Raw genomic sequence first — 18,090 nt, forward strand, 5'->3', positions numbered from 1 at the left:
TTTCCGTGTAGATATGACTTTTTTAAATTAAATTGTTTTCTATTCGATCAGTTTCTTTCTTTTGAATTTTATATAGTATACGTTAGATCTCATGCATAGGCTCAAAAAGCATGAATTCTACTTATTCCTGAAGGAGGTACTTCGGTTTTTTTTTTATCAAGTTATCTATGATTAATATTACAGGAATGCGATTCTGTGTCTTTTCCTAATGTTCACATGTTGTTGAAAATCTTGTGTACGCTTCCAGTAACAACGGCAATGAGCGAGAGATCTTTTTCAACTCTTAGGCTGATTAAAAACTATTTGAGAAACACGATGCGTGAAAATCGATTGAATGGCTGTGCATCACTAAGCATCCACCGTGATCAAATTGTTATCGTTGATGAAGTTTTAGATGAAATGACAAAGAAAAGCCGACGCATTCGCTTGAGTTTTTAATGTAACCTTTTTCATATCATATTCTAAATATACGTACTTTAATGTTAAAGATAAAGACAACATTTTTTTTATTTATTTAACTGAAAAAAATAATTTTTTTTGAACCCCCCCTCGCCAATTTTCTGGCTACGCCACTGCCAGGACCTTCCTAATTATTTTCTACCTTTTAGTATTATTATTACTTAATGCAAGTATTGTTTTCAATAAAACCGTTTAACATAAAAATTTTTGTTTTAATTATTTTATTCGCTCTTATTTGGGATCCAAATCTATAAATAAAGTTTTGGTTGTAAAGGTGGGGATTCGTTTATTTTATTAAAATAATTTGTTAAAAATAAACGAGCGCACAAAGAAATCTATTTGTACTATGGCACAATTGTGAATATTTGATTAGAACTAACACTGCATTACCGGCAGTTGCTAACATTCGCCAGATGGCAGCGCAAGCGCATGTAAGTGTATAGATGTTTGATTGATAACTGGCAGTTGCTAACATTCGCCAGATGGCAGCGCAAGCGCTTGTAAATGTATAGATGTTTGATTGATAGAACAGCTGATTTCTGTTGATATTTTATACGAGACTTTTATATTTGTTGCGCAAGATGCGCCCGGATCCGGCGCATTTATATTTAATCATCTCGACCCATGCGCCTCCTAGCGGGAATTTTGCTAGTCCTTTTTGGCATTTGTGTTAGTGTCCGCCTCAATGAGAATTTATTTGAGTGGATTTTCTAATCATCTCTAAATATTTCTATTGTTATCCCAAAGACTGGAGTTGAATAGGACTTTTATTAAAAGTTTGAAAGTTTGTAGGTTTTTGCAGAGATTTGTATTGTCGAGGTTTGAATTATGTTTCAAGTTTTAGGACTTGAAAGTTCGTCACTACTTTGAGACGTAAGCATGTCAATATTGAAAAGAAGGATTGCTGTCGGGGGCTTCTCACAAAACAGACAGGTGATAACTTCTCCACTCAAAAATCGCTTCTGCTGTGCAATAATTTTCGACCAAACTATCTAAGCGTACATCCGTTAATGCGTAACATTGCTACGGGTACAACCGGTTTTCAACAATGCCGTGGGAAGCACTAGCGTTAATACAAGGAGCTTGTAATGCTGGCTAGAAGAAATAATGTCCAGAATACCCTTCAGATTACGAAAAGTTTTTAGAGGGTTGCGAAGATCTGTGGCTAATAAAATCTGAAGACGCGAATGCTCAAAGAGTCAAGAAAATTGTTTCCGTGACAGTCGGGCAAGTGCTAGAAGATGCTGTTAGCGGAGGGTACCGGCAAAGTACTGCCCACATCCGAAACATTCTCCTAAACTCTCGAATAGTGTTTTTGTTGTTACGATAACGATAACATGCTCAGGCTTCAGATTTGATCATAATATACCTGTCCTTATGTATGAGTCAGGACCATGGGCCCTGTCAAAAACATATAAGTAAACAATTCGTGTGTTCAAGCAAACAGTTCTTCGCCACTAGTGGTTAAGGCGTGTGATTCGCGGTTCGAATCTTGGTGAAACCTTTGATAACATTACGAAATTGCCTGACGATGAATTCGTGACGGTTTTCGAAATGGTACCATCGCAATACGTCTGTAAATGTTTTCTTTTCAGTTTTTCTTAGAAAAACATAATAATTGAATAGTCAATTATTATAATTGAATATTCAATCTTGTTGGGTTTTTTGCGATCAGTTCAATAATTTTTATTTTTTATGATTTGTAGGCTAGTCTGATCTAATTTATGCTGGTGCAAATAAAACGATTAATTCACCTTACGCCCGACGTTTCGCTGAATATTTCAGCATCCTCAGGGGCAACACTATTTATTTTCAAATTAAATAAACAAACAAAAAATATTTTATGTTGAAAAGCACATACATATAAATTAACACAAAATAAATTAACAATAAAAAAAAAAAAAAAACTGAAGATTCAATTATTATAAGCCGGTGTTAAGCTCAAGAATCCTTATAATAAGTTCTTCGAATAATTTACAGTCCTTTCAACGGATTCAATGCCTATGTGATGCTATGCCTATGTGATGCTATGCCTATGTGATGCTATGCCTATGAACGAAACCCCTCCGGCTCAGATGGTGGAAATTCGATTTTGGCAGCATTGGAAAGGAAAGCCGCCACAGCGTGTCGAGTACCATGTGGAGTATATGATGAGCGTCAAATGTCGCTAAGACAGTTGTTGATTCGTAACAGCAAAAAGCGCCAATAATGTTAAGAAGTAGTTGGTGAAAATTGGAGAGAACAAAAAATTAAAGGAGTATAAGTCCTATTAAAAATTAAGCACCCCCGGTTATTGTGTGCAGGAAAAAATTTGACTTATGAAACAGCGTTTATCTCTCCATTTGCCATTGTTGCAAAAACAAACTAAATCTTGTACCTCGAGGGGTATAGTGCCACAACAGGTGCAGATTTCATTAACGGTACACCAAATAAAATATCAAGTGTTAACATACTTTGTCCCATTCGAGTAACTTCAATAAAATCAAATAAACGCAGATGAAAATACAAAGTAGAAACGTAAAATGCGTAACAGTGAGGGTGAGAGCTTTTGAGTTCTGTAGTTAGGGGGGAAGTATAGCCAAAAGTATCAGTTACGATCGCATGCACTCAACTTTTAGAGTTTTTATTGCCTAGCCAACCCGTCGTATGTATATTGTACATCAAGAGAGGAAGAAGTTTTGTAACCGTTGAAAGTTGTGTTGGTAAGACATTTTTACGATGTCCTTTGTAACAGTATTACATGCCATCAAACTTAGTCCGACATGAATCTTTTCCAATTTCGAGTATGTAATCTACGCAGAATATATGTACAAAAAATGAAGTTTGAGATGAATTTAAATGTGCATGACAAGTTTTATTTCTTGATTATCTATAATTTTCCAATGTTTTGCCATAATTGCAAATGTAAAGCGTTACTCAATTGGTTAGAAAAGTACGTAAACCAAGCTAAATGGAGCCTTCAGAGCAATGAACAACTCTGTACAGTATAAAAGGATAGGCAGTGCGAAAGCGACGGAAGATATGGCGAAACTGAGATTTAACGGCGTGTACTTGGTTATTCGATGTCTATGTCGGTTTGGCATGAACTCAGTAGGGAACTGCAACATCTACAATGTGGGCATGTAGAGAGGAGCCATGGCCATATAGAGAAGAGTCGAGGCTTTGCATTCGAACAAGCTTTTTGGCGGACGAACTTTTAGCCACGCTCCACATTAGAATAAGGCTCTTCCACATATCGTTTATCTGAAACGTTTATCGCAAGAAAAACCTTGTATAATGAGGAAAACTATCAAGTATTTTTATATAGTTTATAATACAGACTTCGCTTATTGGGGAACCAAGCAACAACTTCAGCATTGAAATCCATCGAAGAATCAATCTTGCCAATAAATTCTACTTTAGACTAGGTAAAAGTAAAGTCCACTTTCGGCAAACGAAAATCATGCTCTACAAGACAAGAACAGAAGAGGCAGAGGATTTACGGACCTCTACGCGTTGGCGACGGCGAGTAACGAAGAAGATTTAAAAATTAGCTGTAGGAGCTTTACGCAGACATCAACATAGTCCACCGAATTAAAACACGGTGGCTAAGCCATGTTATGCGAATGAAAGATGATGCTCTGCCTATGAAAGTATTTTTATCGGAACCCGGAACCAGGAAGAGGGTGGCGTCACTCCGTTGGAAGGACAGGAACGATTCAAATTCTCTTGGTGGACCAATTGGCGCCAGTTAACCCAACAAAGAAGTGACTGGCACTATCTGCATCACTAGGAATCGTCCTAGTAGCGGGTTCGTATTCACCAGTTCAACTCCCTGGGGCTGCAATTGACATTTTTTTTCTGAATACTCTTTGGTTTTCATCGCAGTGTTTGTTCTTTCTTTTACTTGCACGATGAAAATTCAATAGTATTTGGTATCTTGGAAAGCAATAGTGTAGTTATGCGACGCCTAGGATAACAACGCCCACGGTCGTTAACTATTAAAATTTATTTTTTATACTCAGAGTGCTTTGCACACAGAGTATATTAACTTTGATTGGGTAACGGTTGGTTGTACAGGTATAAAGGAATCAAGATAGATATAGACTTCCATATAAAAAATCATCGGTATCGAAGAAAAATTTGATTGAGCCATGTCCGTCCGTCCGTACGTCTGACCGTTAACACAATAACTTGAGTAAATATTGAGATATCTTCACCAAATTTGGTACACGAGCTTATCTGGACCCAGAATAGATTGGTATTGTAAATTAGCGAAATCGGATGATAATCACGCCCACTTTTTATATATATAACATTTTGGAGAACACAAAAAACATGATTATTTAGTAAATAATACACCTAGAATGTTGAAATTTGACGTGTGGACTGATATTGAGACTCTTGACAAAAATTTTAAAAAATTGTTTAAATGGGCGTGGCACCGCCCACTTGTGATAAAATCAAATTTACAAATATTATTAATCATAAATCAAAAATTGTTAAACCTATCATAACAAAATTCGGCAAAGAGGTTGCCTTTACTATAAGGAATGCTTTGAAGAAAAATTAACGAAATCGGCTAAGGACCACGCCCACTTTTATATAAAAGATTTTTAAAAGGGTCGTGGACGAATAAAATAAGCTATATCTTTGCAAAAAAGAGCTTTGTATCAATAGAATTTTACTTTCTAAATTGGATTATAACATTAAATTGGAAAACACTAAAATTTTTGAAAATGGGTGTGGCTCCGCCCCTTTTACGACTAAGCAATTTTCTATGTTTCGGGAGCCATAACTCGAAGAAAAATTAACATATCATTGTGAAATTGTGTACAGATATTTTCTTTATAGCAGAAAATATTTCTAGTAAAAGTGGACGGGATCGGTTAAAGACCACGGCAACTTAGATATAAAACAAGTTTAAAAGGGTCGTAGGCTAGAATAATAAGCTATAACTTAGCAAAAAATAGTTTTGAATCAATGAATTTCACTTATAAAGTTTTATTGTAAGAGGAAATGGGAGACATTTTTTTTAAACGGGCGGTGCCACGTGTTATGTAGAAAAGTAATTTATCTGAAATGAAATGTGCAATTGAAGTTCACGCGGAGTATATAATGTTCGGTTACACCCGAACTTAGACACCGTTACTTGTTTTCATTGTTTTTTTTTTTATTTTATTTTTTTTTATGTTATTTTATTATATTTTCTTCTAATTTTTTATTTTATCTTATTCTTTTTATTTTATTTTACTTAATTTTATTTTATTTTACTTTCTGTTATCTTTTTGTTCTCAGCTGAGCAGAGCTGACAGAGTATATTAAGTTTTTTTGCATAACGGTACCCCCCCGTAACGGCATAAACTAATCGAGATAGATATAGACATCAATATATCATAATGATCTGGGCGAAAAAAGAAATTCATTTAGCCATGTCTGTCCATCCGTCCGTCTGTCCGTAAGCACGATAACTTAAGTAAATTTTGAGGTATCTTAATGAAATTTGGTATGTAAGTTCCTGAGTACTCATCTCAGATCCCTATTTAAAATTAATGAAATCGGACTATAACCACGCCCACCTTTTCGATATCGAAAATTTCGAAAAAACCGAAAAACTGCGATAATTTATTACTAAAGACGGATAAAGCTATGAAACTTTGTCGGTGGGTTGACCTTATGACGCAGAATAGAAAATTAATACAATTATGGACCGCTCACTTTTAAAAGAAGGTAATTTAAAAGTCTTGCAAGCTGTAATTTGGCAGCTGAGTATATAATGTTCGGTTACACCCGAGCTTAGCCTTCCTTACTTGTTGTAAAATACCAATGATATGTATAGGGCTCAGCATTTTTTGTTATAATAAAGCATACACATCACAATAATGATTGGAACACAATTAAAAATTTTAATCTCAATTTGCATTATTAATGAAAATTAAGCGCGATTTTCATGTTCACTTTGTGGTTACAATACCAAAGAGATTTTCATGTTAACTAACTATTCTTTATTCACACGTTTTACAATTACAAAAGCTCATACTTTCAAGCACTGATTTTTATTTTAATTATTTTATATATTTATTTTTTTTTTTTTCAATTAAGGTTATTAGGTATACTTTTTTACCAATATATTGATGAGTCTTTATATACTCATTTGTAATAGGACGCATACCTTGTGTATATTTAAGTATGTAAATAGGTATTATAATACATAAAATGTTTTAATGCAAAATGGTAGAGAGGAAATGAATTGCTGAGAGTCCCCGAATTTTCTCAGGATGGGTAGTGACAGCAGTAACATGTAGTAAGAGTATCAGCCGTGCTGTCGTTCTGATCTAAAAGTCAATCTTCATTTAAGTTATTTAAGTAAAGCCGAGTTAAAAAGAAGATACAATTTACATATGTACACTTACATACGTGCACTTCACACTTAAAATAAGTTGATCGAAACAGCGGAAAAGTGTTCTTAAACACAAAAAGAATGTTGATGTATTTTGATTTTGAAATTTTAACTATAGCTTTTGTAAGTGGTTTTGATTCCATTTATATAAAGAAAGTGCTTAAATGTTTGAATCTTCGCTTTATTTTCCCCTTTGTCACAGTGCTCTGAGCTACGTGTGAAGTTCCAAAATTGTAGCTCAACGAAAAGTCTCTTAAAAATCACCAGACTCCCCTTTGAATCATAGAGTTATTTACTAATAAAAAAATGTAAACTATGAAAATGATTAATAATTATTAAATTTTAATTTCAAATAAATAATTAATAATTAACCCCTAATTAATTATTAATAAAGATTTAATAAAACAAATAAAAATTATAAAAAATTTATGTATGTTTGTTTAATGGTGTGTTCAGTTTATACTTATATTTAAGAATTCATGAGCTTAACACCGGCTTATAATAATTATTATAAAAAATAATTAGTAATTCTTAAATTTTAATAAAAATCAATTTTATAACAAAATTTAAAATAAAAACTAATTAAAAATTAAAAAATCTAAAATTTCTATATTTAATAAAAAAAAATTATTTAATTTTAAATTATAAAATATTTATATTTAAAAATAATAAATAACAAAATATTGTATATAAAAATTTTATTTAATAATTAATAAAAATTAAATAAAATTTATAAATAAATACATAATTAAAAAATTTTAAATTCATTACAAAATTTTAACTACTAAATTTTATAATTTAAAAAACAAATAATATCAAAATTTTTAATTTTTCACAAAATATCAATTTTTACAAGAATTACTAACCATTTTTATAGTTTTTTTTTTTGCAACAAATTTCGAAATTTGAAAAAAAATTTAACGGCAGCCACCGTGAAAACTCATCTGCCTTGCAGATGCCTTTCGTAGTCGGCATAAAACATGTAAGTCCCGTCCCGGCAATTTGTAGGGAAAATTAAGAGGAGCACGCGCCTTGCATTTTTTTAGGAAACTACATTTTCTTTAGACGTTTAAAGTCGTATAAACTTTTGAATTGTCTCGACGCGTAGGCCAACTAGCGGTAAGTTTTTCGCCTTTTGAGGCATTGTCACGATCCCTCAACTATATGCAAGGCTTCGAGTTTCTAACACCATTAAAATTCTTAAAAATCGATCTAGTATTTCCACAAGTTCGAAACGGATTTTCTAAATATCTCGATCTAGATCTAGAATAATTTCGTATCATTAATATTACAATTGGACAGTGCTATAAGCTATGTTCAAAGTCTCAGGTCCCTACGTTATCCGAACATTACTTAAAAGCTCAATTATATATCTCGCTTAATTTTTTTAATTATCCCGATCCGTGCGCCACCTAGCGTATTTTTCTGCTCTCGTTGCATTGCCACGTTCTCCTAGTTCCTAGCTCAATGAGAAGCTACTTTAAAATCTTTCGCAGGATTGGATTCTCTGAATATCTCGACCCCTGCCTCGTTTAGAAGAACCTTTTTTTATTACAGACTTTTAAAATAACAATTTTTTATTACGGTTTTACCCTAAGTTAGCCAGTCTGGTTTTTGATAGGGTTTTTCAGTTTGGTCGTTAGAACAAACTTCTGGTAATACTACGGTCTTAATCAGTCTATGTGAGGTCCTCATGGACCGGCCAGTTCAACCTAACATAACCTAGCCAGTCTTACTTGTTAATATGAACTTCAGAGGCTTTAGAATCTTCTTTTCCACTAGGGAGTACTCTTTGCATGCGTTCATGGATAACCCTCGATACATATGTGTATATGCGCAGTCTGCCTCATTTACCTCTCCCTTGTCAAATCGTTTTTGATTTTTCTATTCGCACACCAATATTGCAAATAAGTGAATGCAACAGACCTCATATAAAAAATTGCACAAACTGACTGCATATATGCATAAATGGGTATTGAAATACCTAGCATAAATTGGTGTAAGTACGCATAGACATAATGAAGGCGACGTTAGCGCTATTTGTTCTTATAACAAATCAACCACATTATAAGGAATAAAACCAAAACGACGACCTTTTCCGATCACGGTTAAGCTTTTAAAGCTAAATTTTAAACTTTTTTGGACTATACATAGTGTGAATTAGCAACACTAAGGGATACTATCATCTCTAAACCGATACTAAGCAGTCACTTGTATCTACATAAACAAATCAATCATTGTCATGTCTACACATATGTACATACAGAAGCGGAGAGATACTCACAAAAGTATGCAATCATCAGCAAAGTAGTTCTCACACATACACATGCATATATCTGAGATACTCACAAAAGTATGCAATCATCGATGGAAGTATTACTCACATATACACGCGCATATGGCTATGCGAGAAGCTATAAACGTGCATCTGTAGTTTATAGCTAGTAAGTGTGTTAACGTATTTTGTCTAATGCGTAAATTAACTGTCAAATTTTGTATGAAAAATCATTTACACAATTTGTATAAATTTACGCGCATATTTCATCGCGTAAACCCGATAAACTCAAAGTAATGCAACCTTGTATACAGAACAGCCTTCATTTTTATCAGAAACCTTCAAAATCAGCGAGTCATTTACAAGAATATTCTTGATCTTTTTTTAATTTGTTTTTTTTTTTTTTAATTTGTGTAACAATAATTTTTTTTTTTTTTTTTTTTTGACAATAATACTAGGTGCGTTCATCTAACAGTGTGTGTAAATGAGTATAATTAGTCCTTATAAATTTATATGCTTCAATGCTCCTTATAAATTTATATGCTCCAATGAGTCCCCCTATTATTGCTATGATATATTTTTTCTTAATCAAAAAAATGTTTAAGAGTAAAACAAAGAACATTTGTTTATAAGAAAGCTGCCATAGCTCGTTGTACAGATCCAGTCCGGGTGCTGCTAAATTTCTTTATCGGCAAGGTCATTGTTTACTATATAGTTTGGCAGCTTAAATTGAGGTTATGTTGCAATAGAGTGGAAGGCAGTGAAATAGGCAGTCGAATGACATATAATGAAGGAATAGTGTTCGGAGTTTTTAAAAAGTTAAAAAAAAAAAAAACAAGTAAGGACGGCCGAAGACTTCATACCTTTCATGAATGGGGCTGAACAATAATCTTATCCCGTTTGTAATCTCCAAATAATAGGATCTATAAGATAAGAATTATATAGTGAACAGATGTAGATACCTAAACGATTTTTAAGATAAATATAAAATAAAAAATGGCAAAAAACCCCCTTATCTGAACGATCGGTTGTATGGGATAGCTCTGATCGAAATGATTTTTACAGGAAATCTTCTTTGATATATTAGAATAAATATTATTTTTAACGTTTTTATATTGGAAATTAAGGGAGAAATTGCCAAAAAATGTTTCTATCTGAACGATGGGTTGTATGGGATATATACTAGATATAGCTCCGATCAAAGTGATTTTTTCAGAAAATCTTCCATGATATATTAAAATATATATCTCCGAGTTTCACGTTTATACTTTCTAAATTGCGGCAGGTATGACCAAAATCGTCTTATCTGAACGATCGGTTGTATGGGAGATATATGTTATAGTGGTCCGATCCTACCGTATCCGACAAATGTCTAATATAATACAAAAATACATCCTTGTACCAAATTTCATTGAGATATCTCAAAATTTGAGGGCCTAGTTTGCGTTCAAACAGACAGACGGACGGACAGACGGACGAAAAGATGGACATGGCTATATCAACTCAGTTCGTCGCCCTGATCAATTCGGTATACTTAATGGTGAGTCTATCTTCTATATTTCTCAACCTTACAAACATCGGACCAAAGTTAATATACCATTTCATGTTCATGAAAGGTATAATTATAAAAGCTTTAATATTAATAAAAATAAAAATATAATAACAACAAAAGCGCCTTATATATTCTAAATACATAAATTCGTAAGGATTATCTCACTTTAAAATTTTACCTAAATAACCTAAAGTTTTTTTTTTTTGAAACTGAGTCGAGAACTGTGCGTGTGGTTGTGCGAATTTTCACCGATCAGCTGTTAGTTGCGCTACTTGGTATGATTTACAATGGACAAGGTTTTGGCGCCGGCGTGTAATACGCATTCGAAAATGCCAGTTTCCTTCGACAATTGATTCGCATCGCGCTTTATATAATAAATATTTAAAAAATTTTTTTTGTTTTGATTTTTTGACATATGGATCATTTGAAGAGTTTCTTGTGGCCTTTTTTCTGACTTTCTCAAATAAATTTAAACTCTGAATATTGCGTACTCTTTTGCCTTTTCAATCAGGGGAATCTGCCTACATTGATTTTATAAAAATTTTAAAAAATTTACTTTCAAGATTAGCTTTCAACTTTTTGGTAAAATAATTTATTCAGCTTTGAATAAGTGTTTCAGAGGTTCGACGATACTAAAACAGATACCTGGCAAACACGAGTAGGTTTTTGTACCAATAATTAGATTATAATTATAGCAGGGTATAGGCAACTTAACTACACTTTACAGGGTATGTATTCAGCATGACCTTTAAGCTGGAGTATTTCTTGTACTAAGAGCAAGCTAACTGTACCTTATTCATTTGCTGCAAGCTTGTCCGGTTTTTGGTAGTACTTGCACAGTTTATGGTATGGCACCAACACATCATCTAAAATAGATTCGACATAGACACTATTTTATAAACATGGTGAGGAGCGTGAGTCGTCTTATATTAACACCAACGATATTTATCTACGAATCCTAGGCTCGTATCTTCTCAAGAACAAAACAATTTACATTTGAATTAAACAAACAACAAACATTTTTTTTTTTCTAATTTAGTGATTTTAATTGTGTAGAAAGAAACGGAAATCGAAACAGAAAAGATTTTAAGAACCGCAGCATAACATTATTCTGAATTTGCTTCATTCTTGGTTATATTCAATCCTGGAAATGACAAATCGTTTTCACTAAGTTTGCCTGGGCCTAATGTAAAATATTGAAACACTGAATGGATGTTTAAAGCTTGACGAATTTTTATTAACATTTCATAGATAAATTTTAGAGCTTTTCCGAGTATTCAGTTTTATAGCTCATTAAATTTTACCATAATGTTTCCGCTAAAAGGACTTTCTAACTGTTTCCATTTTATTTATCTTGACTTCCTTACAAATTTCATGCCACTTGTTATTATCTTTTAAACAAAGTCTCATATAAGATGTAATTTTTTTGGTGGGTGTTTAAAAAAAAAACGCTGGTGGTGCACAAACCTGAGCAGGCCGAGCTGCTGAGGTGAGTCCTTTAAAAAGCAATGGTAATATAAGAATCAGCTCCAGAAAAAGCGAAAGCCCCACTTTCGGCTTTGAAATAAATATGACTTTATGTTGCATTTTGAACGCAGGAGGGCCTTTGTGCACTCTTCTGTAAAAAGAATCTAGGTAGATTGCATGATGGAATCATTAAGTTAGCGGTAGAATTGGAACCCTACAAAACCCGGCTCCTTTAATATCCGGATCTGCACATCACCCTTTGTTACTGAAAGTATTAAATATAGTTTTTATGTTAAAGGACCACTTTACAAATATTTCTCATTAAGTAATGGATTATATTTGTAATGCAAACCTGGCATTTTATATTTTATGAATGTAAATTTTGGAATTAAACATAAAAAAATAAATTAGTAATTATTTAAAATTGCACTTGTTTTTATAGGTTTTAATTAGAAGCAAAAGGTCAAAGTTAATTTTTGACTAAAGTTTTTAAGAGAACTTAATTTCCATTATTATTTTTCTACTCTGATTAGAAATTGGTTGAAGAAAAAAAATGCAGTAATTTTAGTCTTGTGTGCAATTAGTCGCAAACAAAAATAAGTGCGTTCCATTTTGATCGGTAAGCCTACAAGATTAGAAATCTGAATCACTCAAGTGCGATTCTCAACTTTAAAAGGACTCATTTCTTATAGTCAAATATGCTATTAAATTAGCAAATATGTGGTTAATGCTTTGTGAATCGCCATTGGATTAAATTAGAACCAATAATATATTAGCTTTCGGAATAATGCGAAGACTTTTCCCGCCCTGATGAGATTTGGGAGCCTCTGGCTGTTTTGACTTCTATTAGACATGGAAGGAAGAGAAGGAAGAGCAGATAAATGGGGCAACTTTTGTTTAGTCTGAGCTTTTGTTGGGTTGTTAACATACTTAGGATCAGCTAAACCCAACTAGAACGTATTCTTAAATGTGCATTTGTTTCGATATTCAGAGCCTTCTGATCTCATCCAAAGAAGAAGCTCTTATTTTATAAATCATAAAAACAGTACGTGCGATGTAGACCACTAACCCTAGAAGCTATTATATCAGATTTTACTGCTGCTTTGGGTAGCTTCACAAACAGTCTTATTTCTAGTTCTCACCACCGTAAAAGCAATCAGCAAGATAATGAGAGGCACAAAGTGCAAGTGAACACTTACAGGCGTTTTGTTCTCGAAGAAATCAACCACCGTAAATGCGAAAACTTTTCAAACGGTATGGACTTCAAAGAAATGATGAACAGACAACTTTCCTTCATTCTTTTATTCTTGTTAATGAAAAATCGTTTTACTGTGGCGGGGGCTCCCTCATCTCCAAGACACGTCCACCTCCAGATAAGTACGTAGCCGGGACACTCTATGTCCAGAGAGTCCTTAAGTCTGAAATATTTGCACCTTTGAACAAAGAAAGCTAGGAAACATCTAGACAATATTATGAACCCGAACCCTCAATCGAAGGTGATGCAACTAAAATTTCCGTTTCTGAGCTATTCATGGTTGAACAGAGACACGTTAGAGACATTAGTAGATAGCTAACTTCCGCAAGTTCAAAATATTTTGAGATAAGCAAAGCAAGGCCTGGACTCATAGATTAGGAGACTTCGGCCTCCTTTATGGTCTCCAAACTTTTGGCAAAAGGCGTTTCATTATTGTCTGATGGGTAACCACCTTTGTTCACAGCATGAGGAAATCCAGGATGTAAGCGAAAGATAGTCTTTAGAAGTGCAAGGTCATATGAGGGAATATATGTAGAATGTAAGTGTAATGTACGCGTATTCTGTAGAGTAAACGTATTGTGTAAAATTGGTATGCTGTATGAGGAAATACAGAATGTAAGTAGTCGATGGGTGTAGGGTAAGGTGGTAACAATGTGCGTGGTAGATTTGATATGAGCAAAATCAAACAGCACATCAGATAATTGAAATTAACGAAAACAGAAAAACAAATCGAGTGCATGTATGTATAAAAAAGAAAATTGAACGACAATGAAAAAGAAGTTTATTTAAAGAAAATGAAACAGAAGAGGGGGAGGGAAAAAAAAGTGTCGATAATATGTAGATGATAATAACGATGCTTCTGGTTATCGTCATGTTTACGAAGCCAAGGTAAGTCAAGGAAAAAAGAAAAGAAGGGGAGGAGGTTTCAGAAGTGAAATAGAAGCTGGAACTCGTGCCGGAAAGTGTATTAATAATTTGTTTATGAAGTGTTAACGGTTTGTTATGAATAATTTATCGATTCGGTATGGGTGTGCTATCGACGTCACATAAACAAGCTATCGATAACAAAGGTTATAATGAGTTACTGATTTTGTATCGATGAGTATTCGGTTTATTATCAAATCGAAAGCGTTCGCCGCCTACCACACCGAAATTCATGGGTTCAAGTCCCGGGCAAAGCAACATCGAAAACTTAGAAACCGTTTTATCAATTAGAATTCCTTCAATTGATTTGGCAAACACTACACGTATTTCTGCCATGAAAAGCTTTTCAGCGAAAATTCATCTGCCTTGGAAAACCGTTCTGAGTCGGCATAAAATATGTAGCTCCCATCCCATCAATTTAAAGGAGCACGCGTAAATTGGAAGATAAGCTCGGCCTAAACCTCTTATTTTTTGATTATTTATCGAAAATATATCGATTTGTTACCAAACCACTATCAAGTTTTTGATTTGTAATAAACAAGCTTTCGATTTATGATTTAAAAGATATCGATAAGCTTTCAAAAAGTAATCGATAACTTGTCAAAAAGTGTAATAAGTTTGATATCGATATCGGAATCTTGTGAACAAGATACACATAAAACTTCAGCATAAAATCAATGACATGTCGACCTTTAACGTGGCTATAACAAGCCGATGAAAATTAATAACGCAATGGATCGGCGATAACAAGTTGATAGCAAGCCGATATCTCGGCGATATTTAATGAGCCGATACTAAAACAATGACTGGCCGGTATTGATTGTTAAAGATAAGAAGCCGACGAAGCACTTCTCAAAGAAGTCTGAAATAATTTGTTTCGGGTGTTGTGTTGCGCCTCTTTTTGTATACATAAAAACGCGGTTGTTGTTGTTGTTGTTGTTGTTGTTGTTGTTGTTGTAGCGATAAGGTTGCTCCCCGAAGGCTTTGGGGAGTGTTATAGATGTGATGGTCCTTTGCCGGATACAGATCCAGTACGCTCCGGTAACACAGCACCATTAAGGTGTAGCCCGACCATCTCGGGAATGATTTATATGGCCACATTAAACCTTCAGGCCATATCTCCCTCCCCACCCCCAAGTTCCATGGCGAGCTTGGGGTCGCCAGAGCCTCGTCTGTTAGTGAAACAGGATTCGCCGCGGATAGGTGAGGTTAACAATTGGGTTTGGAGAAGCTGTATATTGCGCTGGCAACCTGAGGGGTTGCACTACACAGCCCCTTGAATCTGGTATTTTAGTCGCCTCTTACGACAGGCATACCTACCGCGGATATGTTAGGGGGTCAACCCGCTGGGGGAAAAACGCGGTCGCCGAAGGCGGTTGATACCTTTCTGTTCGTTCTGGTGTGGTTAGACAGGAATTTCACGGTTCACCGGAATCCTAGCCCGTTACTGTGTTGCATACTTGATCATTAATCTATGCACCATACCAAGTAAAACCTAGCTTTAGAACGGGAAACCATGGGAAGGTGAACCGTATGTTAAATCAAAAACTTGTGTCATATTTATTTAAGTAAGATCAAACAACTGAACTAACTTTAGTAGAACTGGAGAATCCGTTCGATATTTTTAGATTTTTCTTCAATTAAAATTGGCTTCTTCCACAAACTAGTTTTATTTTATATCATGCAATGATTTTAGAAATATTTGTATGTTTGTGTGTACATTAGCCACTTACCAAACGTTTTATTTAGTCCATGCTTGGCCATTAAACTCTTATTGCGCGAATTTTCAATTAGACTGATGCAATTTTGTGCGGAACATCGTCGCTTTACAGCGCACTCTACTCCAATATTTGCCATGAAAGCCTGCAAAAAATATTCAAAATAAAAAACAAAAATATGAAAACATTGTACCCGTGAAATACGAAAATAAAAGTGCTGGAAAAGTAAAAATATAAGAATGCATGTTCGGTTGCAATGAAACAATATGGAAATATACCCAGTTGTATAATTCAGTATAAAAGTTCCCTGCATTAGACAGGAAATTTTGACAGTATTGAGGTGGATATAATTTATATTCTCGCAAATTAAGAAGTGGTACAAAACAACAGCAGATGAAGCGGCTCTGGGAGTGTTCGAGAGAAAAGTTCTTCGAAAGATTTATAGACCTCTACGCGTTGGCGAGTACCGAAGAAGATTTAACGATGAGCTGTACGAGCTATACACAGACATCAACATAGTCCAGCGAATTATGACGAAAAGATGACGCTCCGGCCAAGAAAGTGTTTCTATCTGAACCCGCCTATGGAAGCAGAGGTAGAGGGCGGCCCCCACTCCGTTGGAAGGACCAGGTGGAAAACGATTTAAACTCCCTTGGTGTGACCAATTGGCGCCGGTTGGCAGAGAGAAGGAGCGACTGGCGCGCCTTGTTTGGCGGCCATAACCGTTTAACCGGTTAAGCGCCAATTAAGTAAGTAAGTAAGTACCAAACAATTTTCACCATAGTGAAGGAAAAATATCATGGTATAGGAATTTTAACGTAAATAATTTTGGCATTTTTTTTAACGGAAACAGGAAGTTGTTGAACTATAAAGGTCACGTCTCATGTTGGTTTTGACGCAGAAGAGAACATCGTCGCAAGCGTACAAGATGTTGCGTTTGCAAATATCAAAAGAGCTTCAGACTTTGCATTTGAAACTTATTTCGGCTTGCTTAAAAATAAAAATAAATGTAAGGCGCGATAACCTCCGAAGAGATCTAAGGCCGAGCTTCTCTTCCAATTTGCGTCTGGCTCCTCTTGATTTTCCCTACAAATTGGCCGGACGGGACCTACATGTTTTATGCCGACTCCGAACGGCATCTGCAAGGCAGATGAGAGCTTTTCATGGCAGAAATACAACCGGAGCGCTCGCCAAACACTGCCGAGGGGCGACCCCGCTTAGAAAAATTGTTTTCTAATTGAAAAACCTTATTTCTAAAATTTTGATGTTGCTTTGCCTGGGGTGTGAACCCAGGGCATACGATGTGGTAGGCGGAGCACGCTACCATCACACCACGGTGGCCGCCAGTCACATAAAAAATTGCATTATGTGTATTTAGTTAACGGTAAGCCATTTAGTCTGCGAGTATGCAGGCCTGGCTTATATTATACTAGTATACCCGTCAGACGTTGTTCTGCCCTAAATTTGGTCTATCTGCATACATTTTAATAAGCTTTTTCCGTCTAACTCTGCCCTCCCACCCTCTTCACTTTTTCTTAATTCTTTTATTCACTCCTCCCTCCGTCTTTTTCGCTTCATCTGTCTCTATCTTCGTCTCACTCTATCTCTTTCTCAGTCTCCTTCTCCATCCCTCTTTTCTCTTCTCTCAAGTTTTTCCTATTCTTCTTCATCCCTTATTGCCAGTCCCAGAGGGTGGTATGTATTTTGTTCCAGTCCCATTCCGAGTCCCAGTCCCACTCCGAGTCTCAGTCCCAGTCCTAGTCCTAATCCCAGTCCCAGCCCGCCTCTGGTGTACTTCCCGGAAAAAAGGATCGTAAATACTAATATAGGCAAATTTATATACGAAATTTCAGGCAAATCGAATAGAATGTATGTAAATAGGTATGTGGGTATTATTAATTCATGTCTTTATTTCGGCTTCGCATGCATATTTATCAGTTTTGCCAGGTTGATGCGACTAAATCGAATATCACAATGAAAATTACTTTAAAGCTCTCAGCAACAGCTTTCATTTGATATCCATATTACACACACATTCTAGGGGTATCCGGGTCCAGGTTT

The 18,090-nt window shown here is 35.0% G+C and overlaps 1 protein-coding gene across 1 annotated transcript in view; it reads right to left on the bottom strand.

Annotated features, from left to right (window-relative positions):
* Nucleotides 1-18,090, bottom strand: part of htt (huntingtin) — a 395,162-nt gene that overhangs the window by 368,713 nt on the left and 8,359 nt on the right. The window contains exon 4 of the mRNA XM_067768365.1: nt 16,045-16,174. Coding sequence (XP_067624466.1) covers nt 16,045-16,174 — 130 coding nt within the window. The remainder of the gene's footprint in view (nt 1-16,044; nt 16,175-18,090) is intronic.

Source organism: Eurosta solidaginis, chromosome 1, assembly GCF_040869045.1.
Source record: "Eurosta solidaginis isolate ZX-2024a chromosome 1, ASM4086904v1, whole genome shotgun sequence".
Classification (NCBI taxonomy): Eukaryota; Metazoa; Arthropoda; class Insecta; order Diptera; family Tephritidae; genus Eurosta; species Eurosta solidaginis.